Raw genomic sequence first — 20,854 nt, 5'->3', positions numbered from 1 at the left:
GCCCTGATGAAGTGGACTGCAAGGTTCACGAAACGTTGGCATTCCAAGAATGGATTTGAACACGGAGAAAACCCGCGAAACACAAGATTGTCATATAGGAAACACCCGCGAAAGCCTCAAGAATATTATGTCAAGGCTATCTATCGGACGGCGAAAGAAACTTTTTTCTACAGTTACTTTATGTCGATGAGGCCGGAAACTTTTCAAATGACCCTCGTATAACACCTCTCTGACCACCAGATGCACAACATAATCTTCGAAGCATGGATATTTCGTTTTGGCGTTGATGGACCTGGTTCACCTGGCATCATCCATGCTTTCAAGCATTTAGGGTTATCGTAGTAGATCCATTTTTCATCGCCAGTTACAATACGATGTAGAAAACCCTTCCTTTGTTGTTGACGAAGCATCTCGCAGATGACTAAACGTCTTTCATTGTCTCTCTCTTTCAATTTGTATGGCACCCAATTTCCTTCTTTTTGCACCATTCCCATTGCGTGTAGACGTTTTCCAACAGTGGATCTATCAACATTTAACTCTTTTGACAACCTATCGAGCGATAAACATGAATCTTCTTCGAGTAATGCTTGCAATTCTGCATCTTCAAATTTTTTCGGTGCACCTTCGCGTTCTTTGTCACGCACGTGAAAATCACCACTATTGAATCGCCGAAACCATTCTTTACAACTGGTTTTCGATGGAGCATGCTCACCGTAAACATCTACGAGCAAACGATGCGATTCTGCAGCACTTTTCTTTAAAATAAAATAATGGAGTAAAACTTCCCGCAAATGTTGCTTTTTTGGAATAAATTCCGACATCTTCAACGCAAAAAAAGTTACTCTTTTTTACGCTTCGAACGAATGCCAACTATTGGGCTCAAAAGTTTGAACACAAACTTTTCAAACACATGTGTTGCCGTTCTATCAAACACACAAGCAATGCAATACATCGCCCATCCCTATCGTGGCTACTTTACGCGAGCCGGCGAGTTGCGGCAGTACGAGATTATCGGATCTGAATAACGGCTGAACCGATCAAGTTCTAAGTGTGCTCAATCGACTGCAACCGGGATATATAATGAAAGTGTTTTATTTTTTCTCTACGTGCTTTACGAGCGGAGATATTGCGACGCAAAATACGAATGTGAAACTTTTATATTAAGAAACGTCATCATCATTATCGTCGTCCACGTCGTCGACCAGGAGAAAATGTCCATCTCGTTTCTTCAACACTAGAGGGCTTTTGACTTAACCTAGCGATGGCAGCATTCTGCATTGCACATTCGAATGATCAACCACACATGACGGCTGTGATAATCAGCGATGGCAACATTGTCACATATATGATGTGACGTGCACGCGGCGCATTATTATTATAATTGATTGAAATTAAAATGAAGTATAATTAATAAAATGAATTAAAATAAAATATTAATTATAATTAAAATGGAATATCGTATCGAGATTGTCGTTGAAGATCTAGGTATTTACCGCGTTGAGGAAGAGGGTGTATAGATATTCAGGAATTAAGCGTCTAGGTGTTCGCCGTCGAGGAATTAAGCGTCTTGATGTTTATCGACGAAGAAGTGGGTGTCTAGGTCGAAGAAATGGGTGTCTAGGTGTTCGCTATTGGGGAAATGGGTGTCTAGGTGTTCGCTATTGGGGAAATGGGTGTCTAGGTGTTCGCCGTCGAGGAAGTTGGTGTCTAGGAGTTCGCCATCGAGGAAATGAGTGCCTAGGTGATCGCCGTCGAGAAAGTGGGTGACTAGGTGTTCGCTATTGGGGAAATGGGTGTCTAGGTATTCGCCGTCGAGGAAGTGGGCGTCTAGGTGTTCGCTGTCAAAGAAGTGAGTGTCTAGGTGTTGTCTACATGTTCGCCGTCGAGGAAGTTGGTGTCTAGGTGTTCACTATTGGGGAAATGGGTGTTTAGGTGTTCGCCGTTGAGGAAATGGGTGTCTAGGTGTTCGCCGTCGAGGAAATGGGCGTCTAGGTGTTCGCCATCGAGGAAATGAGTGTCTAGGTGTTCGTCGTCAAGGAAGTGGGTGTCTAGGTATCGAGGAAGTTGGTGTCTAGGTATCTGCCATCGAGGAAATGAGTATCTAAGTGATCGCCGTCGACGAAGTGGGTGTCTAGGTGTTCGCTATTGGGGAAATGGGTGTCTAGGTATTCGCCGTCGAGAAAATGGGTGTCTAGGTATTCGCCATCGAGGAAGTGGGCGTCTAGGTGTTCGCCGTCGAAGAAGTGAGTGTCTAGGTGTTGTCTACATGTTTGCCGTCGAGGAAGTTGGTGTCTAGGTGTTCGCTATTGAGGAAATGGGTGTTTAGGCATTCGCCGTTGAGGAAATGGGTGTCTAAGTGTTCGCCGTCGAGGAAGTGGGCGTCTAGGTGTTCGCCATCGAGGAAATAAGTGTCTAGGTGTTCGCTGTCGAGGAAGTGGGTGTCTAGGTGTTCGCTATTGGGGAAATGGGTATCTAGGTATTCGCCTTCGAGGAAGTGGGTGTCAAGGTGTTTGCCTTCAAGAAAGTGGGTGTCTAGGTGTTTGTCTTCGAGGAAATGGGTGTCTAGGTGTTCGCCATCTCATTCTGACAGGTTTGACTCTAGATAGCAAGAGGTAAATGTGGCATTTAGTATTAACCGTTAAACTATTCGGGTTAGAATCTGTCAAATCGATGGAACAAAGAAACACGTATGAACACGTGAGGCTATAGAATAAATATTCTCTCCTGTAAAATACATTTTCCGGTGTAAGAATACATTTTCTATCCTGGTAGTTCATTTCAATTAATATTATCTTATAAAATTTATAATAACTTTTATTGCAATATTCTTTCGTACGCAGGTTTAAGAAAGTGCAATGCAGTAGAAAGCGTGTATATATATATTAAAGTTAATCTACGTTGGTGGAAATGGACATAAGAGTCTAAAACATCTAAATATTAGAAATATAATTATGAAAGCAAAAATTATCTTACATCTTTTTCGCGTTTAATCTATAGGAGCATGTTGAAGCAAGCGACGCGAACAAACCTCTTATCTTATCGTTGTGATATAATACAAACTTACCTTTTTGAAAAAAAGGTAAAAAAAGCGCTAAGCGTTGGTGAAACTGGCCCAAATGGTGCTTCTCGTAAAGAATTACCATTTGGGCCAGTTGCACCAACGCCAATTACTTAATCGGCTGTAAAACTGACTCGTAAAGAATCACCATTTGGGCCGGTTCGGCTAACGCCAATTACTTAATCGGCCGTGAAACTGATGACTAATCACGTTTACTGTTTAGTAGAACTAATGATATGTTTCACTTGTATAAAAGATTTGATATCAACAACTGGCGCCAAGTTAAATTTTAACCATTTGGGCCAGTTTTACCAACACCAATTACTTAATCGGCCGAGAAACTGATGACTAATCACGTTTGTTGTCTAGTAGAACTAACGATATGTATCATTTGTATAAAAGATTTGATATCAACAACTGGCGCCAAGTTAAATTTTAACCATTTGGGCCAGTTTTACCAACACCAATTACTTAATCGGCCGAGAAACTGATGACTAATCACGTTTGTTGTTTAGTAGAACTAATGATATGTATCATTTGTATAAAAGATTTGATATCAACAACTGGTGCCAAGTTAAATTTTATCATTTTAATCTTCCCAAAGAAAAAATATAATAGTAACTTTAATTTTTTTCTTAATTTATTTAACTCTAATGATATGTATTATTCGTATGAAAGATTTGATATCAACAAAATTGGCGCCAAATTAAATTCCATGCAATTCGAATACCACATTAAATAAATAATATTAACTTTAATGGTATGTATCATTCCTATAAAAGATTTGATATCAAAAACTGGCGCCAAGTTAAATCCCACTTCTTTATATCATGCCAAATTAAATAAATAATAAATATTAATCTAATGGTATGTATTATTTGTACGAACAATTTGATATCAACAATTGTGGCGCTAAGTTAAATTTTACAAAATGAAAAGTAAAACTCAAGTGATACTATCTTTATCATTTACTTAATTCAAATGGTTTAAATTCCTCTTAAATGAAATTATTATATCACAATTCATTCAAAGATATCACTCGGCCGATTAAGTAATTGGTGTTGGTGAATATAAATTAACAATATCATAAAATACTCGTAACTAATGAATTCTCAAATCGTTTGATACAAATCTGGGACAAACTGGATTCTCGATTTCAATCGAGGAATTTGGCAAAACTGTTTTATCGAGGGACATAATGTAATCTACTGTTGACTGAAGTATTTTAAATCTTCTTATTTTATTGTAATCTGTCATAATACTTTTTGACGTTTAAATTCTTTATATATTGGCCTTTATATATTCACCACTGATGGTTTTTTTTTTTAAATTTCATTGTATTTGATATTTATTTGATTTGTTAATTTAATATTGTATTTCTGCGTTTTTTTTTTAACACTGAAGAAGGCTTTGTAAGCCAAAACGTTTATGTAGAATATTATTTAGTATTTATATTCTTATATTAATTATATTAATTTAAAGTTATTCTAATTATAAGTTCGAAACAAGCCACGATATTGTTTAATTGATAATTTAATTGATGTGACACGATACTACATGACACGATAATAAATAAATAGTTTACACATGTTATATTAATGTATTACAGGGATGATATTCAACACAACTTTCATGTTTCATATCTACTTTCTAACAAATTTTCTAAAATAATTTAATTGATGAAGTATTTTTTTAAATCCAAATTATTCTCTCTTACCTTGATTCTGTTGGACAATCGAAGAAAAACAGACTCTTTCTGAGGAACAACATTTGCTGTGGGCTGTGTCGTCGGCGAAGAGCTAGACGCTCCATTCTGTATGTTAGCTGTGTCGACCTCCAAATCTTTCAAATCGGACAGTAATGAATCCAGCGAGAGATGATCTTGAGGCGACAATCGAGCTTCTTGCTCACCCAGATCTTTCACCTGTCTTCCGTCTTGTTCGTTATTTTCCGACTTTTCCGTTTTGACTTGCGCAACAGTTTCGGCACTTTCCATATCAGGCATAAGAGTCTCAGTTTCTTTACTGTCGATATTTATTAGCGGAACACTACTTATGGATAATGTCTCAATAGGAGTTCCTAAAACCGGCAATTCTTCAGCAATCTTCAACGTCGGTGTCGGATTAGAGAGCGGTGCAGCGGTCGTCAGCACTTTCGACTGCAACGTCTCCTCCGTAAACTCCTTACTGGGTTCCAAAATCGGTACGGATGACTCCTTCTTCAAATCTTCTTTGCTGAGTGTCTTCGTAGGCTTGATCTGCGACGCTAAGCTCTCCGGAAAACTGGAGGAAGTTTCTATGGTCGCAATGCTAATATTTTCGCTCTCTTTGGTAACATCCTGAGTCAATGGATGCTGTCGGACCTCCTTGGAGGACGCGGCAGACTTGCAAGCGGAAGAACTCGAATCCAGAGTACATGGATCCGGAGTGGAGGAAGTTTGATGAAAAGTGATCTCGACGCGATCGGTATCTTTAATGGATAAAATATTTTTACTAGCAGCATCTTTGGATTTATTTACGGGAATTTCGTAACTTGTATTCATTACCACCTTGCGTTCTTTTGTTGCCAAAACATTGCACAATGCTACAATATACTCAGGTTTGAAGAAAGATGTTAAAAAAGTCGCCTGGAAATCTTCTGCCAAATTAAAATGCATTAAGTCATCATCCTTTGTTTTATCCTCCTCTCTTCCCTGCCAAAACGATTCAATTTCTACGCCATGAAGACCACACAGTTTTCCTCGTCTTAAAGTTCTGTTTACCAAATCAATCCTAAGCAAATCATCCAACTGCTGATTCTTGCAGCTGACCAGCTGGAAAACACTGGCAAACTTCTGATCGGTACAGTTGCCACAGAGGATCGTGTATCTTGGTGTCGTACAGCTAGTGTACGAATTGTCTAAGATATTGCCATGATCAATACTTTGTTGGATTTGCGTGATATTGTTTCCAGTGAGACCACTGGACTTAACCAAGATCTCTGCGGCTTTCTTAACTACACTTAGCACGGCATCGCGTGCACTACCGAAAAGATTACTCGCTGACTCACCATCTAACAACTCCTCTTCGTCACTATCCTCGTCATCATCTTCGTCCGTGTTTTTCTCTTCTAAGGTCTCATTCTCCGTTTCGGTTTCCAGCACTTCGAACTCGCTAGTGCCATAAGCGCGAAATAATGAGACAGGACAGAAGTGCTCCGAACCATAATGTGATTGGAGTTCAACCTTGATAAACTTGCCAAAGAAATGAGGATGTAGAGTGAAGCTCTGGATGTCTTTCACATCCTTGGCAGTAAACTGACCGACTGGGCTCCAGTCTTTAGTAGGAAAACGATCGCTCACGTAGACAGAAAAGTCTTTCGGTGACGAGCTGAAGAGTTCAAAATTTGCCAATTCGATCTTTTTTGCTTGTATCGCTTCACATAACTCGACGACAAACCAGACGCGCGATGTACAGGCGTTCAGCATATATTCGTCCCGCGTGGACACCAGAACGTTCTTGGCACTATTCGCTTCGGGGTTGGCTGCTACGATTTTGGCGCCGCAGTCTGGAGAAGCATAATTCTTATTACGAATTTTCATTCCGCTTACGCTTCGTCCTGGACCACCCGGGGTCTGCACGGAAGCGTTCGGATGAGCTGGAAAATAAAGTAACAAAATAGCTCGTATATTAGATTTTCTAACAATAGTAACATTAAATTTAATAGGTTCTATGTTTTATCTTCATTATCACAAACATCAATCAATAGAGTTATCGATAATTACTTTTTTTCTTTTCGGCTTCCTCCAAACGCTTTTGTGCCCATTCACTGAAAGATGGTATATCCTCATGCGGCTCGGTGGGACCTGAAGTGACAAGTCCATTCAGAATCACTGCTGCAGTCTCGTCTCTGCTCTCACCGACCAATCGTGCTCTGGCCGCCGTGTCGTTTAATTCTGGTGCCGTGGTGAAGGTATCATCGATCTTTGATGACAATTCCTCAGACACCTGAGCTTGACCAGTGTCCTCTTCCTCGACTCTTAACTCTAATTCGTCCGCGTTGATCTTCTGCTCCGCTCTTACGATCACTACAACCTCCGGCGGTTCCTCAGCAGTGATTTTCTTCAGTAAAAGCACTTCTTCCTCGTCTTCGAGGATATCGGTGTTATTCGGTCTCTCTGTCGTCTCGTCGACGATCGGCGGCGGTGGAATCTGCGTTGTTGGTACGGTCTCCTTCAAATGCTCCGATTGTCTAACCTGATTGGTGCCCAGCAATGATGAATTTTTGATAGACGATCGCGAAGAAAACTCGTGATCGATTTTCGGCTCGGCTAGATTTTGCAATTCAGCCGCAGTGTCCACCAGAGTCAATACTACCGCCTGGCCAGTCTCAGAAATCCTGCAAATCAGACAGGCGTACATAATATAATCAATAATTTATAATGTACTTTATACATATTTCAATTTATTTCATTAATCATGAAATCTATCAAAATAGATTATTTTTTATTGATTAACAGATACTAACTATTGTTTAACAAATGGAACAATATCAGTAATTTAAATTAAATAAACCTAATCATTTCTATTGTTATTTCTATTATTATTTCTATTATTGTTTCTATTATTGTTATTTCTATTATTATTATTAAGAGGATATTCTCTCCTTTGTAAGGCTAAAAATTACATGATTATTCAGGAATTTTTTTCAAAGAAATGAATTAGTATATTAATATGAAACTTTTTAAAACTTTATTTATACAAAATAGATATTTAAAAGTTATTTTTTCGTGTCCATATGTTCATAAAAAAAAATACACGGTGATACGCAAGACGTATGAAAAAATTTCTTTTTGACGCGTTGACATCATTCCGTTAGTTCTAGTAGCTTGAAACCAAAAAATCAAAGAAATTATTAAATTGTAAATGTTACATTATTACTGGAACTAGAATATAAGAAAAAAATTGAAAATTGTTGAAACGGTAATGTTTTGAAAAATGGTATTAATTTTCACCTATAAATTTGTTCCGTTTTTCTTATATAATAAAATGGAATAATCATAAATTAAATTCCTTAGTTCCAGTAATAAAAGAACATATACTAAATGGACACAAAAATTTAAGTCGATCGGACGCTTAGTTCCCGAGATATTATGTTAACGCGGTTGAAAAATGCTGTTTTAAGAAAAATGCATTTAAAGTTTCAACTACGATTTACAAATAGATTAATTGTAAATAATAACCTACAGCTATCTCAGCCTAATCAGCTATTGGCTTTGGTAATATATTTTCAAGACTATCAACTTTCCGAAAATGCAATAAAAAAATCGATTTTTTTTACCCGACAAAGGAGAATGCCCCCTTAAATTTTTTCCCAATTTTCTTCAATTTTGTCAAAATGACAAATAATGACTTAGAAAAAATGTATAAATCATTATACATTTTGTATATTACAGTTTTACTGTGCTTTTCGCGCTGTATTTCTTATTACTATAAGAAAGAAAGTCAACCACTTGATTTAAGTACCTTTATACAAGATGTTTTCTGTAACTTGATCATTTAAAATATCTCCGTTGTTTTTGATGATACGAGAAGATATTACAGGGGATCTTGTTCGATTTGAACGGGCATATATTATGAGCAAAAATGTTTCTCAAGATCATTTCTTTGAGACTTCAAGGTCATCTCCATTTTTTAAAATAGAATTAATGATTTTTTTGCACAATATAATTCCTCTAATTATTCTGCATATAAATATATTAAGGTAGTGATATTAAAAAACCAATAGTTTACGAGATATTTTATACTGTATTCTAGCATATATTTACATAAAATGTTAAATAATTCATAAACCATTAGTTTTTTATTTTCTTCTTCTCAGTTCTGTTACTCGTGGCTAAACGTGGTAACTTCTCTCATACCTGTGGTGCGCACGCTGGTTCTACATATGGGATCTACAGTTTAACGTCGATTTTGAACAATGAAATTATGTTAGAGAAATATTGTTAAGGCTCTGACACATAATATTTAAATTGTAAGACTTATGGCGAATTCGATTGAAAATATTATTGCGCACTAGTGCATATTAAAACCGTTGTACAGGGGATCTTGTTCTTGATTTGAGTATAAAAGTGAAATGCAAATATTTCGAATTATAAAATACGTATTTTACCTAATAGTACAATAAAATTTATTGAGTATTTCAGGATTTAATCGATTTTTATGTTAATGTATAAATATATCTTTTTTACGTTATTTTATGTACGACGGCTTTAATGTGCACCAATATGCATTGAATGCGTCCAATCAAATTCGCTATTAGGTAGTAAAGAAATCAATATGTTGGATTCACTACTACTCACGTTATGGTCTTACGGTCTCTACTAAGATTCGTCGATTCGCTTATTGCTTAAGTCTTACGTCTTAAGTTTTCTATGTGCCATGGCCTTTAAAGTGAGCCACTTCTTAGCAAAGATATTCTCGGTGAATTGTCGTTTCCTTTCGAGACACGAGAGGAGACACGACAGTATGAAAATATTTTGGTTCTACCGGGAACCGAATCCGGGATGTCTAGCATAGCAGACCAGTGCGTTGTCTATTTTGCTCGCTCATACTGTTTTGATATCACTACTTTAATTAGGTACTTTTATTAAAGATATGAGATATAGTAGAGATATAGTAGAAATATAATAAGTACTTTTAGGAGATAGTTTAAATGATCAAGTTACAGGGAACATATAATTAATTAGTAATAATTAATTAGTAATGAATTCGTGGAATTGCATCATTGTATACTGATGGCTCAAAGTGGAGCCAAAACATCTGTGAAATAACTTAGTATTTTTTGAAAATATTTTCACGCATCAATTATCGCGCTAAAATTCTTATTAGCTCTCGTTTTTTATTACTTTATCGACAATTTCGAGAGTTATTCGCATTTATTTAAAATAATTAAATTTTAAAGACGTATATATTAATTCTCTTCATATTTCTAAAATATTTAATCATATATACAGAATGCTCCGAAATTCTCGCATTCGGAGCATAGGATATGACTTTATGCTAAAACAAACAACTTTTTCCTTTAGCAAAATTGCGTCCGATAAGTAGTTTTTGTAGAAGAGTAGATTCAAGTTGTACGAGTAAACGTAAAAATTATTTATCAAATATAATTTTACTACAGGAAAAAGTTGTTCGTTTTAGCACAAAAAATAACTTTTTTTTTTTTAGCAAAATTGTGTCCGATAAGTAGTAGGTTTTGCAGAAGAGCAAGTTGAAGTTAACAAAAATTATTTATCGAGCGCAATTTTGTTAAAGAAAAAAGTTGTTTGTTTTAACATAAAGTATCATATCCCGTACTCCGAATACGAGAATTTCGGATCACTCTGTATGTTCATATCAATCTATTATACAGTATCTGTTACTAAAGAATATAATTACATGGCGACAATATTATAAAATTCGTCTCAAAGACAGTCAAGGACAACGCTACATATTACATGTTTATATAATACGCATAATTACGAATGATAAATGTGACATTTTTGAATACTAAAACGAAGGAAACTACAGTCACTTTCAGATACATAGAATTTTTACTCACGATCATGTATGTTGAAAATGTGACGCATAGTGATGAGAACTGAATAAACTTGCAACATAGCTAACGTACTGGAATATAGCGTGCATAATTTGTGAAAAAAACCCATAATAAAAACCAATTTACTACTAACAGGAGCACTTTTTAGATTATATCGTATAAACATGTTTTTAATAAGTTTTTAGTATAAAAGAAATTTTACTTTTGAATACATAAAACATGTGTAAATTTTAAAATACATGAAGTGATCTTTTTGCTCTGAAAGAAGCTTATCGTAAGTATTTAGGTATTATTACATCACAATTTTTACAAATCTTTCAAAACTATAATAAAACACACATTTTAATTTAGCTTATAATAACTTTTTTAAAAATCCATAAATATCACTGTTTCCCATTCAATTAGAACAGCAGATTTACAAAACTCGTAATTCCATAACTGCATCCTTGTATAAGTGTAAAAATATTTATCCTTATTCGCAAAGCGAATGAAGAAACGTATATGTCAGCATTATAAAAGATGCTCGTTTTAACTTCTCGTTAACGCGAGAAACATCCTTTCTCACCGATGATAGATGCATGCGGGAATGCACCACAAGACCGCTAATACAGCCAGGTAGAAGGCGGCCGCCTGAAGAAGATGTCTGTGTTGCCCGGCGTGATTAACAGTCCAATGCAGAGGACATCCGCCGTTGCTGTTCTTGACGGTGTCCTTAACCATGATTTTAGGGTGAGGCGCACACACTAGCAATCACTACTTCACCGTTGCTTCGCTCTGTCTAATCGTCACGATTCCCTTCTCCGGCTTATTTATCATATTTATTTTACACTTTATATTTTATCACATCTTAGCGTCTATTACCCTTTACGCACGAACAGCGTTGCTTGGATTATTTTTACGATGGTTTTATAACAGGAAGTGCTGTAAGTTAATGGTTGGTCTCTATTGCTAGAAATCGGAACGATCGGAGTATCTAGGTTATATCTTCAAAGAAATATAGGATAAATTTTAAAATTGAGATAAATTTGTTACAGCTATTTATTGTTCCTTGATTTATTGAAGAGTTCTTTTACCGGGGAATAGATTCTTTTCTCGCATTCTAAATACCAAAATCTCAAAACACTAATGCAATAGAAATAAAAATACACAGTCCGCTCAACAATGTGTCAAGAGAGAAGAAATGTTACTGCATAATTCAAATGAATTCTCCGCATCGCATCATTGTGATTTGCAATAATTTCAGAGTAAATAAAGATACGAACAGAAACTAGTCAATCGTTTGCGATCTCTCTAATAACAGCAGTAATAGTATGCGGAAGACAGAAGTGATAATACAACTGAGTAGTTAGATGAAATGTAGTGGCATTTGATTGACACTGTATTCTCGTTTCAAGAATATTACTTTATGCGTTAACGTGCTATTTATCCCAGAGTTCAATTAAGAGTTATGAGGCACGCAACGTTTATTATTGAATGCCTGCATATATCTTAGAATGTGCCATTAGTGCTGCTATATGCATTCAATATTCGGAATTGATTCGAGGAAACTATGAACCAAACGCATCTCTCTACTATGTCACATCAGAATTTATCGCTATCAAAATTGAGTATAGAAAACTTGATTCTAAATTTTTATTCTTATTTATAATATTTAATAATTTAACCTTTGTAAAACTGCCTTTCGCAATCAGGGTTTGCCACAGAAAATAAATTTTAAAATTATCTGATTTTTTTAGGTTTTTCAGATAAAAATAAAAAACTTTCCAATCTAAAATATGTAAATTTTAACACATTTAAAGTCAAGAGAACTGTAGGAAAGTTAGCCTATATTATTAAAAACAATATAAAAAGGCTTAATAGCATAATAAAATTTTGGGTGTAAATTCAAGCCAACAAAAAATTAATTAGTATTGGAAAAAAGAATGTAGTTACGAAAAAAAAGGCGATCAAATAAAAATACTGAATAGAATATAAATTTATATTTTATTTTATTAAAATCGTTTAAAGTGTGCGAGTTTTTAACGTATTTCACTATAAACGTCAAATATAATATTAAAAAATTATAACAATTATCTGAAATAGGAGCAATTTAAGGAAATTAGTGAGCAAATAAAAATTCCAAATTTTTTTACATTTTTCCCTGAATCTTCCCAGTTTTCCAGGTCTGTGGTAACCCTGAGTAATTATATAACATTAGTTCCATTCGAAGATTCATTTATACTGGACGTTGAAAGATTTAGCGCTTGTAAAATGGAGTTTGCATAGTTTTTCTCTCATATAGTAATACATTTTCTTATAAAGTATCGACATCTTGACCGTATATACCGCAATGTATTTCCGATGTCACACTTAAGAGTCGAATTTAACGTGTAAGGCCGCGAGAAGTGTCGACAAGTTGTTATTACCGGCTCGGCTAATGGTCCTAGTATAACTACATAGTTAGAAAGTACTGATCATTCAGCCACCGCGTGCCGGAAAATCTAGTATAAATCTCGTTAAACTGGTACAAATTGTGAGACTGACCAGTTATAATTAAAGATTAAAGATTTATTATTAAAAAATTAGAATTCTCTTATAAAAAAAATTAATATGTACGTATATCTCGGTAATTAAGGAACTATATATGTATAATATCATACAAATTAATTTATAAACAATTAAATTTTGTTACTCATATTTTGGCATTCTAGCCAATGTAGACTTGTAGATATATTGTTTATCTTTCTTATTCGAATGAAAAACATGAAATTATTCTAGTAAAGACTAAATATTGAAATAATTTCATTAGCTACTACATCAGTATCGTATGAATCTATATTTTTTTAAAACTAAATTTTTTAATATACTAAACATCAAATATTGATATTTTTTACCGAAATTTTCATAATAAAATTATTATATCAATCAAAATAGATGAAAGAAAAGCTTAATTAATTTTTAAAAAATTATTTGATTAATATTTTATTAAGAAATCAAAATTTAGAACATTTAAGCTCGTACATTGAGTAATACAAATACTTGCAGAATGCATTATGCTTATGCGCCATGAGAAAATCGACTTCCGCTCACTGCTTCCCTTAAAAAAGATTATTATATCTTGATTACGACAATTGACTTCGAACGACCCAACTTATCGCGTGTGCATTTAATCGGAACGAATAGCGCATTGTGAACAGACCCTCAGACGAAGGCGATGTCACCGCGAACGGTAAAAGCTCCGTTGAGATCGTTTCATGGTCTGGCGAATATCGATCAATGAACGAACTGGTTTGTGCGAGAACGATTGCCGTTGAGAAACCGCAATCCTGCTGACTGCTGTCCATGCAAGGCTTGCAGCTTGCGAACACGCATTTCAAATGCAATCGAGAAAATCTAGCTAAACTAATACGATGGCAATCAGTTTCGATGAAATAGTCACCGGGAACTGAATGACGGCGAATCACGGCGATGCTGAACATGAGTAACTGGCCAGCAATATATAAAGAGTAAAAAGTATACATAAAAAAATCCGAAAGATAAAAATATAAATCTCTTCAATTATTCATCAATTATTGACACGTCGGCCCATTATTTCTTCTCAAGACTAAAATATTCGCGCAGGACAATAACAAATCATTTATTTATTATTTGCTGGACTAATAATGTCACTTATAGATGATAAAAAAACTATGTTACAACTTCATGTCAATATTTAATAAAAAAAATAATCATTTCTCATTCTGACGTAACAATAATTGTCGAGTAGTCTAGCAACTAACAACATATTACTGTCAACGCCCATAACGTAGTATTTTTCGCATCAATGCACGCGATACGTTTATGGTTGCAGGCATTCGCAGGTTTCATTCATAGACTACAATCATTTAACGTAGGCAAACGAAATGTGTTGCATTTCCCGTTTCTTCAATGGGCTATTAATAACGCTACGCGATTTAGAAGTCATTCACCATTCGCATTGTTACGCAATAGCTTGATTATGCGTGTACTATTATAATGCAAGACACACAGATAAAGACATTAAAGTGTGTTAGATAAAAGCGCTTAACACGCAATTCTGACATAATATAAGCTTTATATTCATTGGATTGTTAATCTATTTGATTCAATTGCGACAAATAATATATAGTTAACAAAATATAGAAAATAGAAGAAACTAAAATAAGAATGCAATCTAACAATTGAGTGGATTGTAATGTTCAATTTAATATTATTTTTATAATAAATGTACAATTTCTTATATTTTGATTTCTCATATGGTAGAAAAATAGATACGCTAATAAATACAACTAAAATAATAGAGGAAAAAGTAGTATTATGGCACCCCAATTATATTTAACACAATAACTAATTGATTAATAATCAATATTTAAATTTAAAACTCGACAATTACATTCGTTAAAATGTCATTGAATCGATTCTGATCTCAAAATTATGAAATATTTATTATTTAAAACACTATTAATAAAAATATGGCGACATTGCATAATGACTCGAAAAAACAGATGGGTGATAATATGGCCCACCATAAAAATAGCCTTAAAAAATTAATTTAATTTAGAAAACAATATTCAGTCACAAAATTAATAAAAAAGTAAAACATTTTTAAATGTATGCAAATAAATGTATAGACATTCACACAATTTCTACATATAAGATGCTCAATACTAAAAATGTCAGTACTAAAAATAGTATATGTAATATAAACTATAGATTAACAGTAGAGCTACAATCGGTTATCAAATAATTATTTTGATATAAAAACTTCAAAAAAAGGCCGTGAGTAATCAATACCTATAGAGGGCCATATTAGCAAAATTCCATGCTATTGTTTAAATTTGCATAACTCAAAATATATATAGTCAAACAAAATGTTAAATAGCAAACAACATATTCAAAAATACATATATTCGTATGATAATACGTTCAAGTTTAAGAAAAATGAGGAAGTAGGTATAATATTAAATGCTAAAATTTCAGAAACGATTCGAAATGCTTGAAAGTAAAAATGTTATAATAAGTACTGGCTATTGAGTATTGGTATATTAGCGTCATGGTGTAACGGCGAGCTACTGAACAAATAATTCCACAAGTAATCATTAGGATTCGTTATATAATAGCAGAGATATTAAGAGGAATCACAATATATACACTGGCCATAATACCATTTTCTTCTCTAAAAAATATTAATATTTTTTTTATATTATTCATGAGAAGAACCGAGACAGGAGATTTACGCGCGGCGAACTAATAAATAGCAGTCAATGGTGAAAACACAATAATTAACCAAAGAAATTTATTTGCTAGATAACGAAGGCAATGCGTATAAAAAAACTAGATTCCTATAAATCTGTCAATCGTAGAATTAGAACAACTCTTGGGCCAGTTTTTCCTTTCCAGACGTCTTTTACACGTTATAAACAAGTTATCATTAAATATATCATAGTTATGAACATACATGTTACCTTCAGAATTACACCAATTATACGAGGGAAACGTCAATGCGCGGCGCGCGCGCGCGACAGTCAATTATACGGAGCTTACGCATTAAGAATTTCAAATGTCATCTAACTAACATAATTAACGCGCATTATAAATGCTAGAAATATAAGCGTGGAAAAATTAATTCATTGAAGTCAAAGGTCCGACTTAATAAACAAAGAAATACGGAACGAGCGAGATATTAAATAAGAAGTAAGACTAAAAATTTGAAGAGCGAAACGGAAAAAAATAGAAAATAAGTTATTTATACAATTAGGTATTTATGAATTGCGCTGTAAAAACATTATATATAATTCGAATTATTCATATTTATATTAGATTATTAGATGTAACAATTTAAATTTTTACAGAAATTAAAAATAAGGAGGTTATTTATAACGTTACGTCGGAAATAAGTCATTATCTCTACATTATTACATTTTTTAACATATTAGGTGTTAAACTTAATTCCTGCCGTTTTTCGTCTCCAAAATTGATTTGTTTCGAAGAAAAATACCTTAATCAAAGTATTATTATTAAAGTATTATTAATTAGTAATAAAGTAGAAAATGGAGGAAATTACTTTGATTAAGGTATTCATTCATCGTCCCTTCGAAACAAATCAATTTTGGAGACGAAAAACGGCAGGAATTAAGTTTAACACCTAATAATTATTCGTATTGAGTGTTATTTATATATCCCAACATTATTATATCTCAATTTTTATCGTTCCCTTTGATGATTTACAATTAATAAAGTCTGATCATATTCTACATATATATCTTTATACAAAAATTTTCAAACTTTTTTTAAATTGTGAAACAAATTGTACTAAATATAATAATGTATATATAAATAGCATTCACACATTTAACAAATTTATAAGATCGAGGTATCTCAGCAGGGACACCCCACGCGAGTAATAAAGGGTTAAACAGGAATATAAATTGTATATTGGTTATTAAAATTTTAATAAATATTACTTTATAATATAAAGTTTATATGTACAGCACAGTGTAATAATGTCAATATTAAGTAAGCGATGCACGTTCAATAGAAAAGTCATTAGTCCTTATCTTTTCTTACATTTTATCGTAAAAATCAATTGAACGCGCATTTGCAATTAAAATGGAATTTCTTTCCGCGCAAAATCTAACATTATTTTAAAATTCAATAACGTATAATTATATAATCCATAAATTTAGCATATATAGAAAATTTAAGACAGACAGACTTTATACATATATATGTATATTACGGAATAAAAATATAAATCGCAAGAAAACATACCGTTGAGATGATAATCGAGTATTTCAACAGTCTTCAATGTTCAAAAACATATTTTCTCTCTCCGAAAACCAATACGTACATCACGCTGAAAACCGATACGAAATTTATGTATCTCATATACATATATATAATCAGACAATTGGATGTGTGTAATTGAATGCACTCGGAGAGTTCTCAAGAAGCGCACTTTCTCAATCGGATATCGATGGCTCTTTGTGATGGCACTATATAAATAATGTTCCTGTTCATATTAGTAAGCACTGTATCCTCCATTGCGTGTACTTAGGCGATCGATAAATCTCGAGTGACAGCGAAATCACGAAGTGACTACGCACGAAAGTAGCTTGGAAATTCTATCGACTTAACGGCTTTCTAAATAGCCTTTTCTCGTAAGGCACATAAAAATGTAAGAGTGCTCTTGGCCATAGATCCTTTCTAACGTTACACCCTCGTTCGGTCATTTCACAATTTAGACTTTAAACATTAATTATTTATCGCGCGATATTAAATGTATTTATAATATATTAGAATAATAATTTCCCTTTTTTTAAATTTAATTTTGAGAGATACACACACATCCAAAGATCCCTTTTTCTCTTCTCTTATCCCATCAATAAAATAATGAAAGCATCATATTTCATACATATATAATCAGCTAAATATAATTTTGTATAATTAAACATCTAAATTAATTATTTATTTATAATCAAATATATCAAATTGCGTTTTTTAAATGAATTGTAAATTTATATAATTGAGACCATCTATCTTTCAAAATAGGAAAAATTCAATTTATGGTCTTAAAATGGTTTAAAATAGCCTAAAATTTGACTTAGAAATTTGAATTAGAAATATGTATTAGTTAAGCGTAGCTAACAATCAAAGCATCATTAACGGCTATTATTCATTAATGAAAGTCGTATGATCGATAGTTGTAGTGAATATAAGGCGAACGTGAAAGAGAAGGATGAGAATTGATCATGTCTCAACATATCGAGAATTAAGCGATGATAAATATTTTGTTATCGCTTAAAAATTTTTTTCATGTTTACACGCCTAGTAGGCCATATAAATTGACATTCAATGAAGGAAATTAATGTGACAAATTGGTAGCCATGGGACAGACTTTTCTTTTCGGTTCTATAGATACAAAGACGCGATTTCTCTCAACTAATAGATCGTAATAACGGGACGCGTGGTCGAAATCGATTGTATATTAACAATCTACCGAACTGAAACATGTCTTGGCCCTTTCAATCACCAGAGAAAACTGGCACGGAAATCCATAGCCCACACGCAACATAATGCGTTTGTGTTATAGAAATCAGAGCGCATCACCGTCTCTGGACTTTCTGTACACGATCGGTAAATAGAAGGGATTTATCGAAGATTATCAACATTAGATTTCCTATCCTATTATTATGTCCAGTTATGGCGAATACTTTCCAAGGAATATTCTGCACGCGATAACAAGATTGGATGGCGGATATATCCAAATGATAGCTTAAGATACGGTCGCTGACGTGAAAACTGTCGTAGGGATGAATTCCGTTGCGGGATTTCGTTCCGCGTGTTCGCAACCGCGCCTACGTCGCCCGACCGCCTACGTTTATGGCATATTATTTAAAAAAAATAAAAGAAACGTTCCAATAGATACTCGACTATAAAATCGTACCGTTCAGGTTACGTTCAGTAAGAGACGACAGCTTTCATGTGGACTAGATTTATAGATCGCGTACTCAGACGTGCCTGTCGTAAACCTATCCTGATTAGCGCTGGATCTCGCTCTCGACGGAGAGGAAAAAGAAACGCGGTCTCACGCGACCGCGCTCGTCGTGTCGGCTTTTCTCTTCCTGTTCTCTTATTCGGCCGCAACCCACGCGAAAACTCAATAATCGTCGTCGCGGAATTCTTCACGGTTTAGGTAAGTTTTCAAGGCGTGTCCGACCGTCGAATGTGGGTATCGGCTTCCACGTGTCTTTGTCACCTCCGTAAGGTCGATCGATCTGTCCTGCGCGATTAGTCGGCGCGCTGCCGGCTGCCGCGACGACGGTCGCTGAAGTGCATGTGCAGCGTACGAGCATGCGGCGGAATGCTCGGAACGGAAACGTGACTCGTTGCGAAACCGATATGTTTGCATGTAATCGCTATTCCATTCCACACGACCCATTATTAAGGATGGTTTAGTGGATACACGCGCGTAAACTAATTGTAAACCTTTGGAAGCGTTTTCCACGGAAACATGCGATAGACACATATATATAAATGACATATAGATAAATACTAAAATATTACGCGAGTACATCTTTATTACGCACTAAAATGAAGAAATACCATCTGATAACAACACGATCACGACAGCAATTCGATTACAGCCAGAGCTGTAAAACATCATACAAAGAAAATGTAGTTATATATATCGTGTAATTTATCGTTTAAAGACGCATGAACATTCTGGTGCTAAGCGGTTTTTCTTTCCACGATAAACGTCAGCACCGTATATCATATTAGCTGCTCGATGGTTGCAATAGATACAACTAGACGTCGCGGTTAATAATATTATACCGTGTCGATCGACATGTTTTGAAATATCTTTCTTGGCAGCTAGAATAGCTTCATCCGATCCTCAATAAAACGAATACAGTCTTGTGGGATTTTATTAAATAACACAAGCACTTAGCAGTATTAAAAGAAAACTTTATTATATGCAAATGCACATAAGTATATTACGAAGGCTCTAGAGGCGTATCATTCCGATCTGTGAATCAATAATAAGGGATGACTTAAAACATTTGGAATTATTTCAAATATTTGACAAAAATCTTGATTTGTTCTCGATTGTAATTACATGACATGCAATTAACTGCATTTGTCTTCAATGCTTTTAAAAATATTTTTTTCTTAATCATTAGAAAGGTCAAGTAACACGAGCAACGTTTATTGGATCTTTAAAAATAAACTAGTTTATTATAATATACAATTTTAAGAATTAAACTAGTTTTTTTCCTACAAATTAATCGGAAACGTTTTGACTGTACTAAGTCTTCTTCATACTACGTCTTCCATATATGAAAAATAAGAACAAGAAACAGCGAAGGTCTAATTTCAATTATTTTCTGGTGATGTACTTTTATAATTAGGGGAGACCGGGGCTGGTTGTCGTACGGGGTTGATTGTCAAAATGCTTATAACTCAAATAAGACACGGCAGAAAAATCCCTTTTTTTGACTGTAGATAGCTAATATAATATTAATTTGTTGTATAAAATGGTTTGTACTACAAGCATTGTATATATTATTTATAGCGATTTTTGAGAAAATGAAGTCAGTGAGTAAATTTTTATAATCATCTATTTGTTGTCTGACAAGTCTTTGGCATTATTAATCGTAATATCCCTGTATTCATAGAAAATGACATATCTTAGAAGATCTTTGCTACAATTAAGTAATC

The 20,854-nt window shown here is 34.1% G+C and overlaps 1 protein-coding gene across 2 annotated transcripts in view; it reads right to left on the bottom strand.

The window, feature by feature from the left end:
• Window positions 1-20,854, bottom strand: part of LOC108769283 (SUN domain-containing ossification factor) — a 52,954-nt gene that overhangs the window by 6,184 nt on the left and 25,916 nt on the right. Inside the window, exons 1-3 of one of the 2 annotated variants that reach the window (XM_018520175.1) lie at window positions 11,202-11,483; window positions 6,822-7,435; window positions 4,776-6,694 (exon numbers count right to left, since the gene is read on the bottom strand). In XM_018520175.1, the coding sequence (XP_018375677.1) occupies window positions 4,776-6,694; window positions 6,822-7,435; window positions 11,202-11,356 (2,688 nt within the window). In that variant the 5' untranslated portion in view covers window positions 11,357-11,483. Of the gene's footprint in view, window positions 1-4,775; window positions 6,695-6,821; window positions 7,436-11,201; window positions 11,484-20,854 lie in introns of those variants that run through there. The other variant, XM_018520174.1, reaches the window with a different exon arrangement.

This window comes from Trachymyrmex cornetzi, unplaced genomic scaffold, assembly GCF_001594075.2.
Source record: "Trachymyrmex cornetzi isolate Tcor2-1 unplaced genomic scaffold, Tcor1.1 scaffold88, whole genome shotgun sequence".
Taxonomy (NCBI): domain Eukaryota; kingdom Metazoa; phylum Arthropoda; class Insecta; order Hymenoptera; family Formicidae; genus Trachymyrmex; species Trachymyrmex cornetzi.
Note: the sequence above shows the minus strand (reverse complement) of the source record. Positions and strands in the feature narration are given on the sequence as shown.